Source organism: Hyla sarda, chromosome 3, assembly GCF_029499605.1.
Source record: "Hyla sarda isolate aHylSar1 chromosome 3, aHylSar1.hap1, whole genome shotgun sequence".
Lineage (NCBI taxonomy): Eukaryota > Metazoa > Chordata > Amphibia > Anura > Hylidae > Hyla > Hyla sarda.
This window is the reverse complement of record NC_079191.1, coordinates 274,426,023-274,451,571: the sequence shown is the minus strand read 5'-3', so window position 1 is coordinate 274,451,571 and position 25,549 is coordinate 274,426,023. Positions and strand designations below refer to the sequence as shown.

General features: G+C 42.6%; 1 protein-coding gene across 1 annotated transcript in view; it reads left to right on the top strand.

Moving 5' to 3' along the window:
• Positions 1-24,330, top strand: part of TXLNB (taxilin beta) — a 90,900-nt gene extending 66,570 nt beyond the window's left edge. Inside the window, exons 7-9 of the mRNA XM_056563337.1 lie at positions 4,119-4,211; positions 19,793-19,888; positions 23,795-24,330. Of these exons, the coding sequence (XP_056419312.1) occupies positions 4,119-4,211; positions 19,793-19,888; positions 23,795-24,259 (654 nt within the window). The 3' untranslated portion in view covers positions 24,260-24,330. The remainder of the gene's footprint in view (positions 1-4,118; positions 4,212-19,792; positions 19,889-23,794) is intronic.
• Positions 24,331-25,549: the final 1,219 nt, after the last annotated feature.

Here is a 25,549-nt window from a genome sequence, read left to right as displayed (position 1 = left end):
AAAAGTAGAGGGTTTGGCTGAAAATCTGTGCTCCAAAATGTGGCAATAGGATACATGCCCCTTCTTTCCACCAACACCATCAGTTGGTGGAGAGCCAGTAGGTCATCATTCACCTAAGGTACTCATCTGAACATGATGAAGGTGGCGGGTTTTGCCAAATTTAGTCTACGGAGTATGGGTGCTATAAGGATTCCTCTATACCAGGGGTACTCAACTATTTTTAGTGAGGGTCCGCTTATCCAGGTCTGCCAATGGTAAAGGTCCGAGCAAAGAGCTGAGGAGTGGTTCACACTTAGTGGCCACAGTGCCATGAAGGAAATAGACAAAACGACTGGAGGATGTAAAACTGCTGTTTCCTGTATTTTCTGAATACTGGCAGAGACTGTACCCCTGAAAATAATACTGCCGCATACTGTTCCCTTGAATAAAATACTGCCGCATACTGTTCCCCTGAATAAAATACTGCTGCATTGTGTATCCCTGAATATCATACTGCCACATGCTGTACCCCTGATTATATCACTACCGCATGCTGTGCCCCTGAATATATTACTGCCACACACTGTGCCCCTGAATATAATACTGCCACATGCTGTACCTCTGAATATACTTCCACATGCTGTACCCCTGAATATCATACTGCCGCATGCTGTGCCCCTGAATATATTACTGCCACACACTGTGCCCCTGAATATAATACTGCTACACACTATACCCCTGAATAAAATACTGCCACATACTATACCTCTGAATATATTACTGCCACACGCTGTGCCCCTGGTATATTACTGCCGTATGCTATGCCCCTGAATATATTACTGCCACACACTGTACTATGGGCACGCTATGCCCTTGGTATATTACTGCTAAATGGTATGCCCCTGGCATTGTACTGACACTTGGTATGCCCCTGGTATATTACTGCCAAATGCTATATTCCTGGTATATTACTGCCACACATTTTGCCCCCACAGTAAATGATGCCACTGTGCCCCCAGAATACATGGTACCACTGTGCCCCCAGAATACATGATGTCACTGTGCCCCCAGAATACATAATGTCACTGTGCTCCCAGAGTACATAATGTCACTGTTCCCCCAGAATACATGATGCCACTGTGCCCCCAGAGTACATAATGCCACTGTGCCCCCAGAATACATGATGCTGACCCCAGAATACAAAATGTCACTGTGCCCCCAGAATACAAAATGTCACTGTGCCCCAAGAATACTTGATGCCACTGTGCCCCAAGAATACATAATGCCATTGTGCCCCTAGAATACATAATGCCATTGTGCCCCCAGAATACATAATGCCACTGTGTCCCAGAATACATAATGTCACTGTGCCCCCAGAATACATAATGCCACTGTGCCCCCAGAATACATAATGCCACTGTGCCCCCAGAATACATGATGCCACTGTGCCCCCAGAATACATAATGCCACTGTGCCCCCAGAATACATGATGCCACTGTGCCCCCAGAATACATGATGCCATTGTGCCCCCAGAATACATGATGCCATTGTGCTCCCAGAATACATGATGCCATTGTGCTCCCAGAATACATGATGCCACTGTGCCCCCAGAATACATAATGCCACTGTGTTTTTTTGGGTGGGGGTCTCAACAGTGGGACCCCTGCCAAAATAAAATGGGCTGTATAGTCTAAAATCCCATTGGTTAAAGTGGCCCTCCAGTTGTTGCAAAGCTACAACTTCCAACATGCCTGGAGAGCCACAGATTGGGGTAAAGTTTTACCCATCAACACTGCAGAACTTATAAGTTACTACAGCTCTGATGGGACAGTCAGGAGAATACACAATGATATCAGTGACCTGAGTGACGTCTTCTGTTCTGTTTTCTTTCCTTTTCTTTTCTTCTTCATTTTGTCCAGACGTTAGGTCTTCTTCCAGCTACATCTTCCCTGCAGAGACTGATGCCCGGACATCACTGGTTCCTCACTTTGTCAGCAGATCTTTGTTCTATGTATAAAGACATTAATCATTGTAATACTGTCAAATACTATACCCCCTGAATATAATACTGCCATACACTGTGCCCCCTGAAAACAACCCTGCCAGACACTGTTTTGTCTGTTTGGCAGAATCCCACCCTTGTTCTGTCCTCCCAAAGACCAGGGCTCGTCCAAACTCCTATGTCATCCTCCACAGTCCTCAGTACACCCCCAATGTCATTCTCTACAGTCCTCAGTACACCCCCCAATGTCATCCTCCACAGTCCTCAGTACACCCCTCAATGTCATTCTCCACAGTCCTCAGTACACCCCCCAATGTCATCCTCCACAGTCCTCAGTACACCCCCCAATGTCATCCTCCACAGTCCTCAGTACACCCCCAATGTCATCCTTCACAGTCCTCAGTACACCCCCCAATGTCATCCTCCACAGTCCTCAGTACACCCCCCCAATGTCATCCTCCACAGTCCTCAGTACACCCCCCAATGTCATCCTCCACAGTCCTCAGTACACCCCCCCAATGTCATCCTCCACAGTCCTCAGTACACCCCCAAATGTCATCCTCCACAGTCCTCAGTACACCCCCAATGTCAACCTCCACACTTCTACAGCCCCCCTTCCTCCCCACTCCCACAACGCGCGCCCTCCCCTTGTCATTCACCACACTCCTACAGTGCCCCCCCTCCCCCTGTCATCCTAAACTAAACATTTCATCCCCAGCCAAAACCAGCCTAGCCCACCCCACCCCTCTGTACCCCTCCGTAGTGTCCGCACCTTGTAGAAGCTGCAGCTCTCAGCAGCGGTGGGATCTCCTTCTGTGGCGTAGCACACGGGGCAGGGACACATCCATGACGTCGGGCGTGCATACGCGCGGACGTCTTAAAGCGGCAGCCCTAGCTTACTTTACTGCCCTAGCTTACTTTACTTGGGGCCTGGGGACCAGCCGAAGAGGGGAGCATTACGCAAAAGGGGGCCCGGCGGAGGGGAGTTGTTGAAAGCGGTCTGAGATGCATTTGTTTTATTGAAAAAAAACGGTATGCCCAGCCCTGCCTATACAAATGAATAAGGGGAAAGTCGGCAGGAGGTCCACATCACTGGCGGCCGCGGTCCAAATCTGGACTGCGGTCTGCCAGTTGAGTACCCCTGCTCTATACTATAGAAGGGCAACTTTGCCACCTACAACAGTCATTTCGAAACTAGCTACAGTACAATATCATGATTATAGCCAGGAGTATAACAAGTAACTATGGATTTCCATAGAAGAACTGGAACCCCACTCCACTATAACCACCAAGATCTTAACATTAAAAGTGATACACTATAGTAATAATGCACACAGTGAGGTCACAGTACAATGGAATAATACACACAGTCAAAGTATAGCATAGGGATAATGTACACAGAGCTGTCACAGTGATTAACAGATTAATCTCACAATAATGGATTTATGCCTACAGTGATATCACTATGCAAATCTAATATTCTGCACCAGGGATACCTTTCCCTTTAAAGGGGAACTGCAGTGAAGAACCATTTATCCCCTATCAGTGTATGATTGTGGGGTGTCCGACTGCTGAGAACCCCACGATCTCCTGCACGGCGCTCTGGCTCTCCTTGAATGGGGGTGGGCACGCGCTCTCCATTCATCTCTTTGGGAGAGCCGGAGCTACACAAGTACAGCGCCTGAATATCTCTGGCTCTCCCATAGAGTTGAATGGAGGGTGCGTGCTTCACTGCAGTACTGCTTTAAGGATTGTGGTTTTAAATGTTCTAAATAATATATCCACAGTGAATAGTAGCTTTGTATAATTACCCGCCAAGTAGAAAAAAAATCTCTTTTCTATCCCTTTCTGGCACAAAAACATGAAGTCTGAATACATTGGAACGTCTAGTGACAATCTTGAAAGCATATGTTCATTATAATTTCCGAACTGCCTATGTGATCATTAAAAAAAATGCTAAACAGGGGAAATTTTACTAGTGTTTGACAAAGGAGTTATGAAAAATGGTACATTCCTCAAGCATTTTCGATTTGCTTGCATTGATTTATCACAATAATATTTCAAGGAGAGTCAGATTAACACAAAGTAAGTGTCATTTGTCAGATCTGCTCATTATTACCATTTTCTCTGCTGGCAGATTACTCTATACTCCGAGAGGTTTGATGAGTTCCAGAGTTCGCTGACGAAAAGCAATGAGGTTTTTACAACTTTCAAAAAGGAAATGGAAAAGGTGAATATTTATCTTTTTAATTTAGATAAATTAAAGCATTATAAAATGGGATCAGTTGGGGTCCAGATTTTGGGCGCCTGATCGTGTGCAGTCACTCACCACTGAAATGAATGGTAGATATAGAACAGCTAGGTAATATAGTACAATAAAGCAAGTGAGCTGCTATAGACCACTGAAGCCTCTAGGGGCAAAACCTTTAATTCAACATTTTTCATAAGACAATTTTTACCTTTATAGATTCATGTGATTGCTGAGCAGTAAAATAGCCATTTCCTCACATCTGATCAATAATCCTAAGGACATTTTAACATTACCATGTAATAAGGGCAAATACAATGGTAAAGTAAGTCACTCCTTATCTCCAGGGAGAACAAAAAGATAAGGCCTTGAAATTCAACATGCCTGATCCTTCTTTTCCCCATGATCTCTTTAAAAAGATTCTGAAGGCTCACATACACGTAAGATAGATGATCTGTCCCTCCAATACTGTAAGGTTGAAACACATATTTGTAATGAGTATAGGGTTGCCTTAAAGGTGACCATAGACATGACCATAATTCTTTACCATAAACAACCTATATTAACCCCTTAAGGACTCAGCCCATTTTACCTTAAGGACCCAAGCATGTTTTGCACATCTGACCACTGTCTCTTTAAGCATTAATAACTCTGGGATGCGATTACTTATACTTTATGTTAGTGGTAAATTTCTGTTAATACTTGCTTCAAATCCACTATTTGAGTAAAAATTTGAAAATTTAGCATTTTTTTTACTTTTAAACTCTCTGCTTATAAAGGAAAATGGACATCCCAAATAAGTTATATATTGATTCACATATGCAATATGTCTACTTTATGTTTCCATCATAAAATTGACATGTTTTTACTTTTGGAAGACATCAGAGGGCTTCAGAGTTCAGCAGCAATTTCCAATTTTTCACAAAATTTTCAAAATCTAATTTTTCAGGGACCAGTTCAGTTATGAACTGGATTTGAGGGGCCTTCATATTAGAAATACCCCATAAATTACCCCATTATAAAAACTGCACCCCTCAAAGTATTAAAAATGACATTCAGTAAGTGTGTTAATCCTTTATGTGTTTCACAGGAATAGCAGCAATGTGAAGGAGAAAACTCAAAATCTTCATTTTTTTACACTTGCATGTTCTTGTAGATCCACTTTTTGAATTTTTACAAGGGGCAAAAGGAGAGAAATCACCCTAAAATTTGTAACCCAATTTCTCTAGAGTAAGGAAATACCTCATATGTGGATGTTAAGTGTTCTGCAGGCTCAGTAGAGGGCTCAGAAATGAAGAAGCAACAATGGGATTTTGAAAAGTGAGTTTTTCTGAAATGGTTTTTGGGGGACATGTCACATTTAGGAAGCCCTTATGGTGCCATACCAGCAAAAAAAATAAAAAAAAAATAACATGTGGCATACTTTTGGAAACTGGTGTAGTAACAAGGGGTACAGTGAGCCTTAACACCCCACAGGTGTTTGATGACTTTTTGTTAAAGTTGGAAGTGTAAATGTAATAGGAGAAAATGCCCCCCCCCCCCCCAAATTTGAAATACCCCATGTGTGGACGTCAATTGCACTGCGGGTGCACTTCAATGCTCAGAAGAGGAGTCACATTTGGCATGTCGCATTTAGGAAGCCCTCTATGGTGCCAGAACAGAAAAAAAAAATAAAACACATGGCATATTATTTTGGAAACTACACCCCTCAAGGAACGTAACAAGGGGTACAGTGAGCCTTAACACCTCACAAATGTTTGACGACTTTTTGTTAAAGTTGAATGTGCACATGATTATTTTTTTTTTCACTAAAATGCATTTTTTCCCCCAAATTTTACATTTTTCCAAAGGGTAATAGGAGAAAATGCCCCCCACACAAATTTCTTCTGAGTATGGAAATACCCCATGTGTGGACGTCAAGTGCATTGCGGGCGCACTACAATGCTCAAAAGAGAAGGAGTCACATTTGGCTTTTGGAAAGCAAATTTTGCTGAAATGGTTTTCGGGAGGCATGTCGCCCCCTATGGTGCCAGAACAGCAAAAAAGAGCCCCACATGGCACACTATTTTGGAAACAACAACCCTCAAGGAATGTAACAAGGGGTACAGTGAGCCTTTATTGGAGAATTTGTTTGGAGTGGAAGCCGGGGGCCATGTGCATTTACAAAGCCCCCCCCGTGAAGCCAGAACAGTGGACCCCCCAACATGTGACCCCATTTTGGAAATTATACCCCTCAAAGAATTAAATAAGGGGTGCGGTGAGCATTTACATCCCACTGGCGTTTCACAGATCTTTGGAACAGTGGGCTGTGCAAATGAAAAATACAATTTTTCATTTTCACGGACCACTCCAAACATCTGTCAGACACCTGTGGGGTGTAAATGTTCACTGCACCCCTTATTAAATTCTGTGAGGGGTGTAGTTTCCAAAATGGGGTCAGATGTGGGGGGGTCCACTGTTCTGGCACCATGGGGGCTTTGTAAACACACGTGGCCTTCAATTCCAGACACATTCTCTCTCCAAAAGCCCAATGGCTCTCCTCCTCTTCTGAGCATTGTAGTTCGCCCGAAGAGCACTTTACGTCCACACATGGGGTATTTATATACTCAGAAGAAATGGTGTTACAAATTATGGGGGGCTTTTTTCCTATTACCCCTTGTGAAGATGAAACATTTGGGATAACACCAGCATTTTAGTGAGAAAAAAAAATTTCCCGTCGAATGTTTACAAAAAGTCTTCAAACACCTGTGGCGTGTTAAGGCTCACTATATCCCTTGTTATGTTCCTTGAGGGGTGTAGTTTCCAAATGTACATGGTATTTCCATACTCAGGAGAATTTGCGTTACAAATTTTGGGGTTATTTTTTTTTTCTTTTGAAAAGTATGGGGCAACACCAGCATATTAGTGTAAAAAATGTAATTTTTTTACAATAACATGCTGGTGTAGACCCCAACTTTACCATTTCACAAAGGGGTAAAAGGAGAAAAAGCCCCCCAAATTTGTTAGGCAATTTCTCCCGAGTACGGAAATACCCCATATGTGGCCCTAAACTGTTGCCTTGAAATACGACAGGGCTCTGAAGTGAGAGAGCGCCGTGCGCATTTGATGCCTGAGTTAGGGATTTGCATAGGGATGGACCCGGATGCAAGAATTAGACTTGCCTCCGATACCAAAATTATCCTACGGCAGTGATTCCCAAACAGGGTGCCTCCAGCTGTGGCAAAACTCCCAGCATGCCTGGTTAGTCAATAGTTGTCCGGTAACAATGGGAGTTGTTGGAGCTGGAAGCTCCATTTAAGAAACCGTGCCGTACCCGACGTTTCTCATTTTTATTGGGGGGGTAAATGTGTATATGTAGTGTTTTACTTTTTATTTTGTGTAGTGTTTTTAGGGTACAATCACATGGGTGGGGGTTCACAGTGAGTTTGCTGCTGGGATTTTAAGCTGCAGCGTAAGATTAGCTGCATCTCAAACTTGCAGCGAGAAACTCACTGTAAACCCCACCCGTGTGAATGTACTGTTACAAAACTATAACTCCCAGCATGTATGGACAGCCAAAGGGCATGCTGGGAGTTGTAGTTTGCTACAGCTGGAGGCACACTGGTTGCAAAACACTAAGTTAGGTAATAAACCCTCAGTGTTTCGCAATCAGTGTGCCTTCAGCTGTTGCAAAAACTTCAACCCCCAGCATGCACGGACAGCAGAAGAGCATGCTGGGACTTGTAGTTATGCAACAGCTGGAGGCATACTACTACAACTTCCAGCATGCACTTTTGCTGTCGGTGCATGCTGGGGGTTGTAGTTATGCAACAGCTGGAGGCATACTGGTTGCAAAATACTGAGTTAGGTATCAAACCCTCAGTGTTTCCCAACCTGTGTGTCTTCAGCTGTTGCAAAACTACAACTCCCAGCATATATGGTCTGTCAGTGCATGCTGGGAGTTATAGTTTTGCAACAGCTGGAGGCACACAGGTCGGGAAACACAGAGTTAGGAAACAGACAATGTTTCCCAATCAGTGTGCCTCCAGTTGTTGCAAAACTACAGCTCCCAGCATGCCCAGACCGCCGAAGGGCATGTTCGGAGTTGTAGTTATGCAACAACTGGAGGAGAACAGTTTGGAGACCACTGTGTAGTGGCATCCAAACTGTAGCCCTCAAGATGTTGCAAAACTACAACTCCAAGCATGCTCAGACTGTCATGGCATGCTGGAAGTTGTAGTTTGGCAACATCTGAAGGGCCAGATGTTACAGAACTACAACTCCCAGCATGCCTGGGCAGTCTGGGCATGCTTGGAGTTATAGTTTTGCAACATCTGTAGGGCTACAGCTTGGGAACCACTGTATAGTGGTCTCCAAACTGTGGCCCTCCAGATGTTGCAAAACTACCACTCCCAGCATGCCCAGACTGACTTTGGCTGTCTGGGCATGCTGGGAGTTGTAGTTTAGCAACTCCTAGAAGGCAGCAGTGAGAATCACTTACCACTGATCTTCACTGCTGCCGCCGCTTCCTTCCTCCTTACTGCCGTCGATCCCGCTACTGCCTGCCGCCAAGCCTGCTGTGATCGCTGGTCCATTGGCCTCCACGTGGACTCCGGTACCCGCCACCATCTTCCCCATGCTCTGCCGACATCCAGGGGTGGGCAGAGCGGGGATTTCAACTGTACCCCCGCCCCCAACTGCCATTGGTCGTTTAGTCCTAACCGACCAATGGCAAAGGATAGGAGGAGATGGCACCCCTGCCACCTCACTCCTATTCTTCAGGATGATCGGGGATGTCTCTGACATCTCCGATCATCCCTATTTTCCGGGCTATCAGGTCATCAGAGACCCGATCAGCCCATAATCACCGCATATCGCCTATCTGAATTGATTGGCGATTTGCGGCGATCGCTGCCATGGGGATACGGAATACCTGCTTAATGATTTCAGCAGGTATTCCGGTCCGGTCCCCACCACTCACCGGGTACGCCCAGAGTCCTTAAGGACTTGGGAACTGGGGCGTATCCATACGCCCTACTTCCTTAAAGGGTTAAAGAGTACCTGTCACCAAATAAAACTTTTTATATAGTGTTCCTTGTGTAATTAGCAGACACTTTCCCATTCACTGGCTTTTAAAATTATCAACAGAAATATGTTTAAAATGTAATAGAAAAAACAACCACTAGGAGTCCAATTTAGGAAGTGCTTCTCTGCACTGAGCTTAATTGACAGCTGCACAGAAAGTGAAAGCTACACAGATTCTCACAGAAAGCTGCACAGACTGAAACCTAAGGAGAGCCTCACTAACAGCAACACAGACTGAAACATGCACTAAGGTCTTCTATTCATCACAGCACTACAATGATGTGAGGGTGGAATAGGTCCCCCAGCAGGCTACAGTGATGCCATGCCTGCTGGGAAGCATCCACTTTCACCTGCTGGGAAATTTCTCACATGTGAGCAAGAAGAACGGTAGGATACACAGCTTTTTAAAGCTCCAAAATGTATTCTAAGGGTGGGAGGAGTGTTAGGAGTAGTTAGGTAACCTAGCCGGAGTTAGTTTAGAACAGTTTATTTGGTGACAGGTACATTTTAACAATAATGGTTGCCACCTCTGGCTGACGACCAATGGCAGGAGGGGGCAGGGGGGTTAGAGTTCATTTCCCAGCTCTGCCCACCGATCGAAGTCAGAGCAGAGCGGGGGGGGGGGGGTCACGGGTGGCGGGGGGAGGGAACGTGGCGGAGGCGGCATCCTGGAGCAGCGGCTGCAGCAGGAGGACTGCGGCCGGAAAGTGCGGCATGGAGAAGGCTGCAGTGAAGATCGCAGTAAGTGACCTTCACTGTGGCCTTCTCAAAGCTGCAAAACTACAACTTCCAGCATGCCCACACAGTCAAAGGCTGTCTGGGCATGCTGGGAGTTGTAGTTTTGCAACATCTGGAGGGTCACAGTTTGGAGACCACTGTGTAGTGGTCTCTAAACTGTGGTCCTCCAGAGGTTTCAAAACTACAACTTTCAGCATGCACTGACTGTCTGGGCATGCTGGGAGTTGTAGTTTTGCAACATCTGAAGTGGCACAGTTTGGAGACCACTATACAGTGGTCTCCAAACTGTAGCCCTCCAGATGTTGCAAAAGTACAATGTCCAGCATGGCTAGACAGTCAGGGATGCTGGGCATGTAGTTCTGCAATATCTGGCCCTTCATATGTTGCAGAACTACAACTCCCAGCATACCTGGACAGTCTGGGCATGCTTGGAGTTATAGTTTTGCAACATCTGGAGGGCTGCAGTTTGGAGACCACTACTTACCACTACTGTGCTTCCCCAGTTGTTGCATAACTACAACTCCTAGCATGCCTGGACTTTTCAGGCATGCTGGGAGTTGTAGTTCTGCAACATATGAAGGGCCAGATATTGCAGAACTACATGCCAAGCATGCCTGACTGTCTGGGCATGCTGGGAATTGTACTTTTGCAACAGCTGTAGGCACACTGGTTGGGAAACACTGAGCTAGTGTCTGTTTCCTAACTCAGTGATTCCAACCCGTGTGCCTCCAGCTGTTGCAAAACTACAACTCCCAGAATGCACTGACAGACCGTAAATGCTGGGAGTTGTAGTTTTGCAACAGCTGGAGGCACATGGGTTGGAATCACTGAGATAGAGTCTGTTTTCTAACTCAGTGGTTCCCCACCAGTGTGCATACAGCTGTTGTAAAACTACAACTCCCAGCATGTACGGTCTGTCAGTGCATTCTGGGAGTTGTCATTTTGCCACAGCTGAAGGTTTGGGGTGCCCCCCCCCCCCATGTGAATGTACAGGGTACATTCACACGGGCGGATTTACAGTGGGTTTCCTTGTACAAGTTTGAGCTGCGGCAAATTTTCCAGCACAGCTAAAACTCCCAGCGGAAAACTTACTGTGAACCCCCGCCTGTGTGAATGTACCCTAAAAAACACTATATTACACTACACTAACAAATAATAAAAAGTAAAACACTACATATACACCCCCTTACACGTTCCCCCCCCCCCCCCTCCAATAAAAATGAAAAACGACTCATACGGCAGTGTTTCCTAAACAGAGCCTCCAGCGGTGGCAAAACCACAACTCCCAGTATTGCCGGACAGCCATAGACTGCCCTGGCAGGCTGGGAGTCTTGCTACAGCTGGAGGCAACCTGTTTGGGAAACACTGCTATAGGGTTTTGTTGGAGACAAGCCCAATCCTTGTATTGGCGTCCGCCTCTATTGCAAATTCCTCATTTAGGCCTCAAATGCGCATGGCGCTCTCTCACTTCGGAGCCCTGTCGTATTTCAAGGCAACAGTTTAGGGCCACATATGGGGCATTTCCATACTCAGGAGAAATTGCGTTACAAATTTTGGGGGGATTTTTCTCCTTTTACTCCTTATGAAAAGGTAAAGTTGTGGGCTACACAAGCATGTTAGTGTAAAAAAATTTAAAATTTTACACTAACATGCTGGTGTTGCCCCATGTTCACAAGAGGTAAAAGGAGAAAAAGACCACCAAAATTTCTAACTCAATTTCTTCTGAGTATGGAAATACCCCATATGTGTACGTAAAATGCTCTGCGGATTAACTACATGGCTCAGGAGTGAGAGAGCGCCATGTACATTTGAGGCCTAAATTGGTGACTTGCACAGGGGTGGCTGATCGTTACAGCGGATCTGACATGAACACAAAAAAAAAAAAAAACACCCACATGTGAACCCATTTTGGAAACTACACACCTCAAGGAACGTAACAAAGGGTATCGCGAGCCTTAACCCACAGGTCTTTGACAAATTTTTGTTAAAGTTGGACATGAACATTTTAAATTAGTTTTTTTCTCCCTGAAATGCTGGTGTTACCCCAAATTTGTCATTTTCACAAGGGGTAATAGGAAAAAAAGCCCCCCAAAAGTATATAAATATCCCATATGTGGATGTAAAGTGCTCTGCGGGCAAACTACAATGCTCAGAAGAGAAGGGGTGCCATTGGGCTTTTTGAGAGAGAATTAGGCTGGAATTGAAGGCCATGTGTGTTTACAAAGCCCCCATGGTGCCAGAACAGTGGAACCCTCCACATGTGACCCCATTTTGGAAACTACACCCCTCACGGAATGTAACAAGGGGTGCAGTGAGCATTTATGCCCCACAGGTGTCTGACAGATTTTTTTGAACAGTCGTGCGTAAAAATGAAAAATTTAATTTTTCATTTGCACAGCCCACTGTTCCAAAGATCTGTCAAATGCCAGTGGGGTGTAAATGCTCACTGCACCCCTTATTAAATTCTGTGAGGGGTGTAGTTTCCAAAATGGGGTCACATATGGGGGGGTCCACTGTTCTGGCACCACAGGGGGCTTTGTAAAAGCACAAGGCCCCTGACTTCTATTCCAACCAAATTCTCTCTCCAAAAAATCAATGGCGCTCCTTCCCTTCTGAGCATTGTAGTGCGCCAGCAGAGCACTTGATGTCCACACATGGGGTATATCCATACTCAGAAGGGGTTACAAATTTTAGGGGTCATTTTCTCCTATTACCCCTTGTAAAAATGTTACCTCCTTAAGGACATAAGGCGTACCCTACACCTGGTCCCGGTTTTTAAAGCGGGGTCACACCGTGACCCCGCATCACATCGGGTTGGTCCCAGCAGCTAATGATAGCCGGGACCTTGGGCTAATAGAGTGCGGCACCGATTGTTGTGCCGCAAGATATTAACCCTTTAGACGCGGCAATCAAAGTTGATCGCCACATCTAAAATGAAAGTAAACGCTTTACGGCAGCTCAGTTGGGCTGATCGGGACTATCGCGATAAAATCGCGATTTCCCGATCAGCTTGGACATGAGCGGAGGCCCCTTTACCTTGCTCCGTTGCATCCGATCGGCGTTTGATTGTTCCAAGCCTGAGCTACAGGCTTGAGCAATCGAGCCCCTAGAACACTGATCCATGCAAAGCTATGGCTTTGCAGGGATCAGGGTAAAAGATCAGTGTGTGCAGTGTTATAGCCCCCTATGGGAGCTATAACACTGCAAAAAAAAAGTGAAAAAAAAAAAGTTAATAAAGGTCATTTAACCCCTTCCCTAAAAAAACCCCCCTTTTCCCATAAAAAAAAAACTGTGTAAATAAAAATAAACATATGTGGTATCGCCGCGTGTGGAAATGTCCGAACTATAAAAATATATCATTAATTAAACCGCACGGTCAATGGCTTATGTGCAAGAAAATTCCAAAGTCCAACATAGCGTATTTTTGGTCACTTTTTATATCATGAAAAAATTAATAAAAAGCGATTAAAAGTCTGATCAATACAAACATGATACCGATAAAACTTCAGAACACGGCGCAAAAATACCGGTCCGTACGTGGAAAAAAAAAAAAAGTTATAGGGGAATTTTTAACGTATAAATTTTCCTGCATGTAGTTATGATTTTTTTCAGAAGTACGACTAAATTAAACCTATATAAGTAGGATATCATTTTAACCCCTTAACCCCTTAAGGACCGGGGGTTTTTCCGTTTTTGCATTTTTGTTTTTTGCTCCTTGCCTTTAAAAAATCATAACTCTTTAAATTTTGCACCTAAAAATCCATATGATGGCTTATTTTTTGCGCCACCAATTCTACTTTGTAATGACATCAGTCATTTTGCCCATAAATCTATGGTGAAACGGAAAAAAAAAATCATAGTGTGACAAAATTGAAAAAAAAAACGCAGTTTTGTAACTTTTGTGGGCTTTCGTTTCTACGTAGTAAATTTTTCGGTAAAAATGACACCTTATCTTTATTCTGTAGGTCCATACGATTAAAATGATACCCTACTTATATAGGTTTGATTTTGTCGGACTTCTGGAAAAAATCATAACTACATGCAGGAAAATTAATACGTTTAAAATTGTCATCTTCTGACCCCTATAACTTTTTTATTTTTATGTGTATGGGACGGTATGAGGGCTCATTTTTTGCGCCGTGATCTGAAGTTTTTAACGGTACCATTTTTGCATTGATAGGCCTTGGAATTTTCTTGCGCGCACGCCATTTTTTTGCGCGCACGTCATTGAACGAGCGGCACCGCGCAGCTAAAGGGTTAATAGCGCGCGGTGCCGCGCGCTATTAGAGGCAGGTCCCGGCTTCACTATGACGCCGGGCCCGCCGTGATATGACCTGTGTAACCCCGCGTTATATCAGGAGAGCAGGACCAAACATGTACCGGTACGTCCTTGGTCTTTAAGGGGTTAAAGGACGCAGGGTTTTTCCGTTTTTGCATTTTGATTTTTTCCTCATCACCTTCTAAAAATCATAACGCTTTAAATTTTGCACATAAAATCCCATATTATGGCTTATTTTTTGCACCACCGATTCTACTTTGCAGTGACATTAGTCATTTTACCCAGAAATCCACGAAAAAATGGAAAAAAAAATTCATTGTGCAACAAAATTGAAGAAAAAATTTCATTTTGTAACTTTTGGGGGGCTTCCGTTTCTACACAGTAAATTTTTCGGTAAAAATAATACCTTATCTTTATTCTGTAGGTCTATACGGTTAAAATGATATTCTACTTATATAGGTTGGATATTGTTGTACTTCGGAAAAAAAATCATAACTACATGCAGGAAAATTTATATGTTGAAAATTCTCATCTTCTAACCCCTATAACTTTTTTAGTTACATAGTTACATAGTTAGTACGGTCGAAAAAAGACATATGTCCATCAAGTTCAACCAGGGAATTAAGGGGTAGGGGTGTGGCGCGATATTGGGGAAGGGATGAGATTTTATATTTCTTCATAAGTATTAATCTTATTTTGTTCCAGGAATGTATCTAATCCTGTTTTAAAGCTGTTAATTGTTCCTGCTGTGACCAGTTCCTGAGGTAGACTGTTCCATAAGTTCACAGTTCTCATGGTAAAGAAGGCGTGTCGCCCCTTGAGACTAAACTTTTTCTTCTCCAGACGGAGGGAGTGCCCCCTCGTCCTTTGGGGGGGTTTAACCTGGAACAGTTTTTCTCCATATTTTTTGTATGGGCCATTAATATACTTATATACGTTTATCATATCCCCCCTTAAACGTCTCTTCTCAAGACTAAACAATTGTAACTCCTTTAATCGCTCCTCATAGCTAAGATGTTCCATTCCCCATATTAGTTTAGTCGCGCGTCTCTGCACCCTTTCCAACTCTGCAGTGTCCCTTTTATGGACAGGTGCCCAAAACTGAACAGCATATTCCAGGTAAGGCCGTACCAATGATTTATAAAGGGGGAGTATTATGTCCCTGTCCCTTGAGTCCATGCCTCTTTTGATACATGACAATATCCTGCCGGCTTTGGAAGCAGCAGCCTGACATTGCATGCTATTCTGTAGTCTGTGATCTACAAGTACACCCAGATCCTTCTCTACCAGTGACTCTGCCAGTTTAATCCCCCCTAAGACATACGACGCATGCAGGTTATTAGTACCCAGATGCATAATTTTACATTTATCCACATTGAACCTCATTTGCCAAGTGGATGCCCAGACACTTAGTCTATCCAAGTCATCTTGTAACTTATGCACATCCTCTATAGACTGTACTGTGCTACAAAGCTTGGTGTCATCTGCAAAGATAGAAACAGAGCTGTTAATACCATCCTCTATATCATTAATAAATAAATTAAACAACAGCGGTCCCAGTACTGAACCTTGGGGTACACCACTAATAACCGGGGACCAATCAGAGTACGAATCATTGACCACCACTCTCTGGGTACGATTCAAGAGCCAGTGTTCAATCCAGTTACAAACTAAAATTTCCAAACCCAAAGACCTTAACTTACCTGTCAGACGTCTATGAGGGACAGTATCAAATAGTTTTATGTGTACGGACCAGTATGAGGGCTCATTTTTTGCGCTGTGTTCTGAAGTTTTTATTGGTACCATTTTTGTATTGATCGGACTTTTTGATCGCTTTTTATTAATTTTTTCATGATATAAAGTGACCAAAAATACACTATTTTGGACTGTGGAATTTTTTTGCGCGTACGCCATTGACCGTGCAATTTAATTAACAATATATTTTTATAGTTCGGACATTTTCACACGCGGCGATACCACATATGTTTATTTTTATTTTCACAGTTTTTTTTTATGGGAAAAGGGGGGTGATTCAAACTCTTATTAGGGAAGGGGTTAAATGATCTTTGTTCACTTTTTTTTTTTCACTTTTTTTTTTGCACACACTGATCTCCTATGCTGATCCCTGCAAAGCCATAGCTTTGCACGGATCAGTCAGATAGGGGCTTGATTGCTCAAGCCTGTAGCTCAGGCTTGGAGCAATCAATCGACGATCGGACGCCGCGGAGACAGGTAAGGAGACCTCCGCCTGCATCCCAGCTGATCGTAAGATCGCGATTTTATCGAGATGTCCCGATCAGGTTGACTGAGCTGCCGGAAAGCGTTTACTTTTGTTTTCAGACGCGGCGGTCAACTTTGATCGGCGGTTCTGAAGGGTTAACAGCGCGCGGCACAATGATCGATCGGTCACGGCGTGACGCCGTTTTAAACACCGGGACCGGGCGAAGGGCGTACAGGTACGCCCTACGTCCTTAAGGAGTTAACCAAAAGGACCTTCAGAATAAAAATAAGGTGCCATTTTTACCGAAAAATGCACTGCGTAAAAACGGAAGGCCCCAAAAGTTACAAAATGAAATTTTTTCTTCAATTTTGTCGCAAAATGAATCTTTTTTCCATTTTGCCGTGGATTTTTTGGTAAAATGACTAAAGTCACTGCAAAGTAGAATTGGTGGTGCAAAAAGCCATCATGCGTCCTTAAGGGGTTAAATTTGGGGAAAACCCAGCATTTTAGAGAATTTTTTTTTTATTTACACATCCAACTTTAACGAAAAGTCGTCAAACACCTGTGGGGTGTTAAGGCTCACTGTACCCCCCTTGTTACGTTCCTTGAGGGGTGTAGTTTCCAAAATAGTATGCCATGTGGTTGTTTTTTTTTTGCTGTTCTGGCACCATAGAGGTTTCCTAAATGTGACATGCCCCCCAAAAACCATTTCAGTAAAATTTGCTTTCCAAAAGCCCAATGGCACTTCTCTTCTGAGCATTGTAGTGCGCCCGCAGAGCACTTGATGTCCACACATGGGGTATTTCCATACTCAGAAGAGATGGGGTTACAGATTTTGGGGGACATTTTTTCCTATTAACCCTTGTAAATGTAAAATTTGGGTAAAAATCAGCATTTTAGTGAAAAAATTTTTATTTTCACATCCAACTTTAACAAAAAGTCATCAAACATCTGTGGGATGTTAAGGCTCACGGGACCCCTTGTTAAGTTCCCTGAGAGGTGTAGTTTACAAAATAATATGCCATGTGGTTTTATTTTATCTGCTGCTCTGGCACCATAGGGGCTTCCTAAATGTTACATGCCCCCCCCCCCCCCCCCCAAAAAAAAAAAACATTTCAGAAAAACTCACTTATCAAAATCCCATTGTCGCTCCTTCTCTTCTGAGCCCTCTAGTGCACCCACAGAGCCCTTGACATACAAATAAGATATTGCCTAACTCGATAGAAATTGGGTTACAAATTTTACAGTGATTTTTCTCCTTTTACCCCTTGTAAAAATTCAAAAACTGGGTCTACAAGAACATGCGAGTGTCAAAAATGAAGATTTTGAATTTTCACCTTCACTTTGCTGCTATTCCTGTGAAACACCCAAAGGGTTAACACACTTACTGAATGTCATTTTGAATACTTTGAGGGGTGCAGTTTTTATAATGGGATCATTTATGGGGTATTTCTAATATGAAGGCCCCTCAAATCCACTTCAAAACTGAACTGGTCCTAGAAAAATTCTGATTTTGAAAATGTGAAAAATTGGAAAATTGCTGCTGAACTTTGAAGCCCTCTGATGTCTTCCAAAAGTAAAAACATGTCAGCTTTATGATGAAAATATAAAGTAGACATATTGTATTTGTGAATCAATATATCATTTATTTGGGATGTCCATTTTCCTTATAAGCAGAGAGTTTCAAAGTTGAAAAAATGCTAAATTTTAAAATTTTTCATCAAATTTTGGAATTTTTCACCAAGAAATGATGCAAGTATCGACAAAATTTTACCATCAACATAAAGTAGAATATGTCACAAAAAAACTATCTCGGAATCAGAATGAAAAGAAAAAGCATCCCAGAGTTATTAATGCTTAAAGGGACAGTGGTCAGATGTGCAAAAAATGGCCGGGTCTTTAAAGGAGATGTCCGGTGCTCACTTTTCTTATTTTATCCGTTTCGGGCTTAAAAATAAAAGAAAACAAATTTTCTCTTACCGGCCTAGGCTTCCCCGGTGCTTTAGTACAGGTGTTCGGTCCCCGGGCTGTATTCTTCTTACTTCCTGTTAGCCCAGCATGTCACACGGAGCCGCAGCGATGTCCCGCCTCGGCCAGTGATAGGCTGAAGCTCCGTGTGATGTGCCGGGCTAACAGGAAGTAAGAAGAATGCAGCCCCGGGACCGATCGCCTGTACCGGAGCACTGGGGGAGCCTAGGCAGGCAAGAGAAAGCTTATTTTCTTTTTTTCTGCAGCCCGGAACGGATACAATAAGAAGAGTGAGCACCTGACTACTCCTTTAAAGGGGTAGTCCAGTGGTGAAAAACTTGAGATCGCGGAGGGTCCGACCGCTGGGGCCCCCTGCGATCTCTCTGTACGGGGCCCCGGCTCTCCAGCAAGATAGCGGGTGTCGATCCCCACACGAAGCGGCGGCCGACACGCCCCCTCAATACATCTCTATGGCAGAGCCGGAGATTGCCGAAGGCAGCGCTTTGGCTCTGCCAAAGAGTTGTATTGAGGGGGCGTGTCGGCCGCCGCTTCGTGCAGAGGTCGACACGCCCCCTTCCCGCGGGCTGTCGGGGCTCCGTACAGGAGATCGCAGGGGGCCCCAGCGGTCGGACCCCCCGCGATCTCAAACTAAGGATAGGAGATAAGTTGTTCACCACTGGGTCACCACTGGACTACTCCTTTAAGGTGAAAATTGGCTGGGTCCTTAAGGGGTTAAGACTGTCTGATTCATCACTCTACTGACATCTTCTCTCATGGGAGAATTGGAAGGCCACTATACACATTAGATTAGACTGTCGAATGGTTTAGCCAAAATTGGAAGGTTTGGCTAACAATTATCCAATTTGTATGGCTTATTTTAAATGTTACATATGATCAAAGTAACTTGCTACATTGTTCTTAAAGCAATACTTACTAGATGATAGAGAGAAAATAGCACCATTCCATATATAAGCACACAAATAAATTGGGACATGTTGTATGCTGGAGAATTCTTTTGGAATTTATACGTTACCAAACAAAAGTATTGTTCCTAATGCAAGATAAATAATCTCTGCTCTCAAAGAGCAGACAGCCTTGTAAAATATTAATGTCATGATAAATTCTCTCTTTGAACAGCAGACATAAAATGTAATTACCTTTGTCAAAATACAGTGATCACTTCAGAGCGGTGACATTTTCTTTTCCAACACCTTGTTCATTTTATTCCTGCAGCATCCAGTCATTTGTTTTTATGAATCTGTGCTAACTGGAATTTGTGTAATAAATTTCTAGATGACAAAGAAGATCAAGAAACTAGAAAAAGACACAAACACCTGGAAAACCAGATTTGAAAATTGTAATAAAGCTCTGCTGGACATGATTGAAGAGGTGAGGATCCTCATAGCCAGCAGTGCAGGATTGCTAGCTTTTTCTTTATATCCTGACAGTTTCATTGAATTTAGCTACTTATAGAGCAAACTTTATTTGACTCTGACATGTGCCGTACATTTCATAATGATTATTGATCTAAAAAAATAAAGTAAACCAGAAGATAATTGATTATTGAAATATACTTGTCAAATTCTGAATGATGAACATTAAGGAGCTAATATATTAATCATGTTCTAGAATGAGTATGTAAGGTGTCCTTCATTGAGATGTCTTTAACATGATGGTGATAATAAATAATATATCTATATACTGTTAAGCAGGCATCAGCTTTATGCCAGTTCTGACCTGTTGTATATGTGTTCAACCTTATAAAACCAAATTCTGACTTCATATAGAAATACATTAAAACCTCTTTGAGAACACTACCCATTATTGCATTTAAAAGTGATCTTGTATGAGGGTAAGCTATGCAGAATATGTCTTCTCCAAGAGGTGGTCCTATGGAGACGTTTCACTGTATGTGACCCTTACGTACTCATATGTGGGTCAATATAGTCCAAGATTTTAAAAAGAGTATTACTGCTTCTGCACTTAACATGTGTGAATGTATCTGCAATTGAAAAAGCCTACCGTATATACTCGAGTATAAGCCAACCCAAATATAAAGTCGCGGCCCCTAATTTCACCCCAAAAAAACAGGAAAAGTTATTGACTCGACTATAAGCCTAGGGTGGGAAATACATCATCCCCCCCCCCCTGTCATCATCCAGACCCCCGTCATTAACACCCCCGTCATCATCACCCTGTCATCATCCAGACCACCGTCATCATCACCCCGTCATCATCCCCCCCTTCATCATCACCGCCTGTCAATCCCTTCAATTAGTGGTCTTCAACCTGCAGACCTCCAGATGTTGCAAAACTACAACTCCCAGCATGCCCAGACAGCCATCGGCTGTCTGGAGGTCCACAGGTCCACAGGTTAAAGACCACTGCCGGGCCTTCGTCATCATCCAGACCCCCCTTTAGTTTTCTACTCACCTACCCTCGGTGGGAAGGAAGGGTGAGCTGGCCATGGACAGCCCGGAACGACTAACCCTCCCCACCAGACGGTCCCTGCAGCAAAGATGGCCCGGACCAGCTCACCCTTCCTTCCCACCGAGGGGAAGGGAGTAGAAAACTAAAGGGGGGGTCTGGATGATGACGAAGGTCCGGCAGTGGTCTTCAACCTGCGGACCTCCAGATGTTTCAAAACTACAACTCCCAGCATGCCCGGAGAACCATCATCTGGGAGTTGTAGTTTTGCAACATCTGGAGGTCCGCAGGTGGAAGACCACTGAGAAGGGATTGACAGGCGGATAGTTCACTTGAGTATAAGCCGAGGGGGGGCATTTTCAGCACGAAAAATCGTGCTGAAAAACTCGGCTTATACTCGAGTATATACGGTAAGTATGGAAACCTCACCCACCTCTTCAAAGATGGATTCACACGTGGCATCATTTTACATTTTCTAAAACATGTGTGTTGAATTTGTTTGTGGCATTAAATTTGAAAACCTCACCCACTGTTCCATATCACTTTCTAAATAGGGCGAATGATAGGTAAACCTGAAAATACAACATTTACTTCCTTTTCTTAAACACTAAAGGGCTAAATTTTCTCCTAGAGGAGAGTTCCAAAAGGCAAATGGAGTAGACAATGCAAGCACCACTTGGAAATATTTCACAAAATAGCCCTCCTCTGGAAGGAAGGGAGCCTACTCTTTGATGCCATCCCTACAAGTCCACAAATGACCCTTTAAAGCTGCCGCGGCGATCCGATCATCTGTTATGGCGGCCGGAGGTCCTCTCACCTGGCTCCGGCCATCTCCTGGGGTCTTCTGCTCTGGTCTGAGATCGAGCAGACCAGAGCAGAAGATCACTGATAATACCAAGCAGTGCTGTGTCCTATGCATAGCACTTCACAGTATTAGCAATCAAAGGATTGCTATAGGTAGTCCCCTATGGGGACATAAAAAGTGTAAAAAAAAAATTGAAAATTTAAAAAATAAAAAGTAAAAAAAAGTGAAAAATCCCCTCCCCCAATAAAAATGGAAATTGTCAATTTTTCCCATTTTATCCCCAAAAAGCGTAAACATTTTTTTTTTTGTGTCGCCACGTGCGTAAATGTTCAAACTATCAAAATATAATGTTAATGATCCCGTATGGTGAATGGCGTAAACGTAAAAAATGTCCAAAAATTCAGCTTTTTTGTCACATTTTATTCAAAAAAATTTATAAAAAATTATCTAAAAGTTTTATATCTGCAAATGTGGTATCTAAAAGAAAGTACAGATGACGGCGCAAAAAATTAGCCCTCATACCGCCCAATATACGGAAAAATGAAAAAGTTATAGGTGGTCAAAATAGAGCGAATTTAGATTTACTGATTTACTGATTTTGTACAAAAAGTTTTAGATTTTTTTTTAAGCGGTACAAAAATATAAAAGTATCTAGCCATGGGTATCATTTTAATTGTATTGACCCACAGAATAAAGAACACCTATCATTTTTACCATAAATTGTACAGTGGTAAAACGAACCCCTCCAAAAGGTGAAAAATTTTGGTTTTCATTTAAATTTCCTCCCTAAAAATGTTTGCTGTACATTTTATGGTAAAATGAGAGGTTTCATTACAAAGTATAATTGGTCACGCAAAAAACAAGCCCTTATATGGGTCTGTACATGGAAATATAAAAGAGTTATGGATTTTAGAAGGCGAGGAGGAAAAAACGAAAATGCAAAATAAAATTGGCCTGGTCCTTAAGCTGAAAATAGGCTTGGTCATTAAGGGGTTAAACAATATGTAATTTTCTCATGACACATTCCCTTTAAAGAGCCTTCAAACCTGATCGGGTAATATTAGCAAAGCCAGACTCTCTCCCAGAATGAATCTCTTGTGCTCCAGTATGCTGAGATGTTGAGCAAAACTGGGTTAAAAGTTTATTAAACATTACAGTTTGAAAACTGAAAATTTGGATGAGAGGTTATCGGCTTCTAATTCAATAAATAGTTCACAACTATAAAGGGAGCAGAGCTTCTAGTAGCACTAATATGTTAAATGTTGGTTCTCCATTTTAAAATTATGTTGAATGCCTACATGGATGCTCTATAATTATGGAGCTCTTTGTAAAAAAAAAAAAAAAAAAAAAAAGGTTGCGGTAACCTCTTAAGCTCTCCCTAATGTTGGCTGCAAGAAGCCAGAAATCTATTATTTGAATCCATATCTACGATGGGGATTTGTAGCTCTGTATCATAACAATGGCAATCTGACTGCTACAAATATACATTAAGAATTTGATTAGAACAGAATTTGGACCTATTTGCATATGCTCTGTTCCTATGAGCATTTTTAGGATCCATCAGGGACTTGAGTACTTTTGAAACCTAGCGTAGAACGGTCCACAATATTATTCCTGGAATCAAAGCTATAAGTCAGTAGGATCTATAAGGATTCAGGATCCATTTATAAATGTATCTGGCAATGGGGTGGCTGTGATCCAGATTTTAAATTAGGGCGAGGGGGATTCAAGTTATGCCTCTTTCTAATATACAGAGTAGAGCCAGAAATAGTAAAGTGAACTGGTGATTTTAAAAACCATGGTGGAGCTGCTGTTAAACATCTAAAGCTTTTAAAAAATGTCTATAGATAACAGACTTCCACAACATGATACATAATAAAAAAATGTATTATAAAGTTTTATTATATTCATATTTCCAATTTTCCTTAAATATAAGCATCACTATCATGACAATATCCATGTCCATTTAGTTTGTATATGAAACACACTAGTTTTCTTAACCACCGGATGTGTTATTTTATAATATATAACTATATCTCTTTGTTGTCCTATTTTTTCTGCAGAAAACCATGAGAGCGAAAGAATATGAGTGCTTTGTTGCAAAAATTGAGAGGTTGGAGAAGCTTTGCAGAGCATTGCAGGAGGAAAGAATTGAACTATACAAAAGAATTAAAGATGCTCAGACACGAGATGTGGAGGAGCAGGAGGAGGAAGAAATGGAACCTGAGGTCCTGGATTCTGCTACAGCTGCCACAGATGAAAAGTCTGTCACAGAGTCTTCTGTAATAGATGAAAAAATCATCAGAGATCTGGAAACAGCTTTTATGGTGACCCATACTCTCGTGCAGACAGCAGAAGAAAGCAGGCAACAATGTCTACAATTAGAAGCCAGCAAATCAGCCACTACAGGGGAAATTCCTGCACAGTCACTACAAGACGCAGCCTGCTCAGATTCTACAGAGCAAACCCCTTCGAAAACAAAAATACAGCATGTGTCCGGCAATAATGATATGGAGGATGTAGACTAAACTCAACTGTAAATGCTACGCAGAGATTGTCAATGATTTGTGTTAGATAATTTACATTTTACGTGGATGACACTTTCATTAATACATCTAATATATGGCATATTTCGTGAGGATTAATAACTTTAAAGGTATTTTCTGAGATTATAGAAAGGTACATTTTTCAGAACATGGGCTGTGTCTGGTATTGCACCTTTTTTGCATTTACTTTTATTAGGCTGAGCTACAATACCAGACACAGCCAACAAATAAGAGTGGCAAATATAAATTTTTATCTCTATTATAAATAGAAGGCATAGGCAAAGAACAACCAATCTCAATATATAAAGTGTAAATTTGCCTTTAACACAACATAATATTGTCATGACCGACTGGGGGGGGGGGGGGGACAGTGAGCCCTAAACTGACCTTAAAACATCTCTCCCTGCCTACTTGCCCATCCATCCTAATGGATGGATCGACAACTGGGCGCCAGTCCCTTCCTGCGCTAAAGTGCAGTGGCGTAAAAACACATAATATACATAGTCGGTCACAGACCAGAACAGAAACAGAAAACTACTAAACAACCAGATATACCAGACAGAATACAAATACTAACAGGACAGAATATAGTGAACTAACAAACAGTTCAAAAACTGGATATCAGATAAATGGCAGACATGATAAAATGAACAAGACTAGGCATGATATGAGTATACAGCTGAATCCAGGAAATGAAGGGGATAAACAGAAGAACTGAGAGCCAAAACACTAAACTGAACAGGTAACATAGGACACTGTTCACAAACAGGTACAAGTACAAAGGACAAAGATCAGATCAACCAAACAGGATATAAATATAGGACACTGTTCACACTGGGGCACAGAAAATACAAACTGGACTCCCCACTCCACTATAGGATTAGCAAATAGTAAAGCCAAATAGGCTACTGGCCAATGGACACACTCCACCATGTGGACAAAATGTTGACCCGGTAGGAAACGGAAATATAATACATGAAACACTAGACTAGAACCGGATGAGTCTTAACAGACTACAAAATACCGAACAAGAATATAACATACAGACTAGAACCAGATGAGTCTGAATAGACTCCAGAATACCGAACAAGAATATAACATACAGAGCAAAGGGTACAAGCTAGACTCTGACATAGTGTGAACACAGACAGAGCAGAACAAAAAAACATAATCCTAAAACTGACTAATGTAACACAGACTAAAATACAAGGAGCATGCTATATAACCATGGCTAAAAACCCAGACAAAATTACAAGATAAATACAAGGTAAA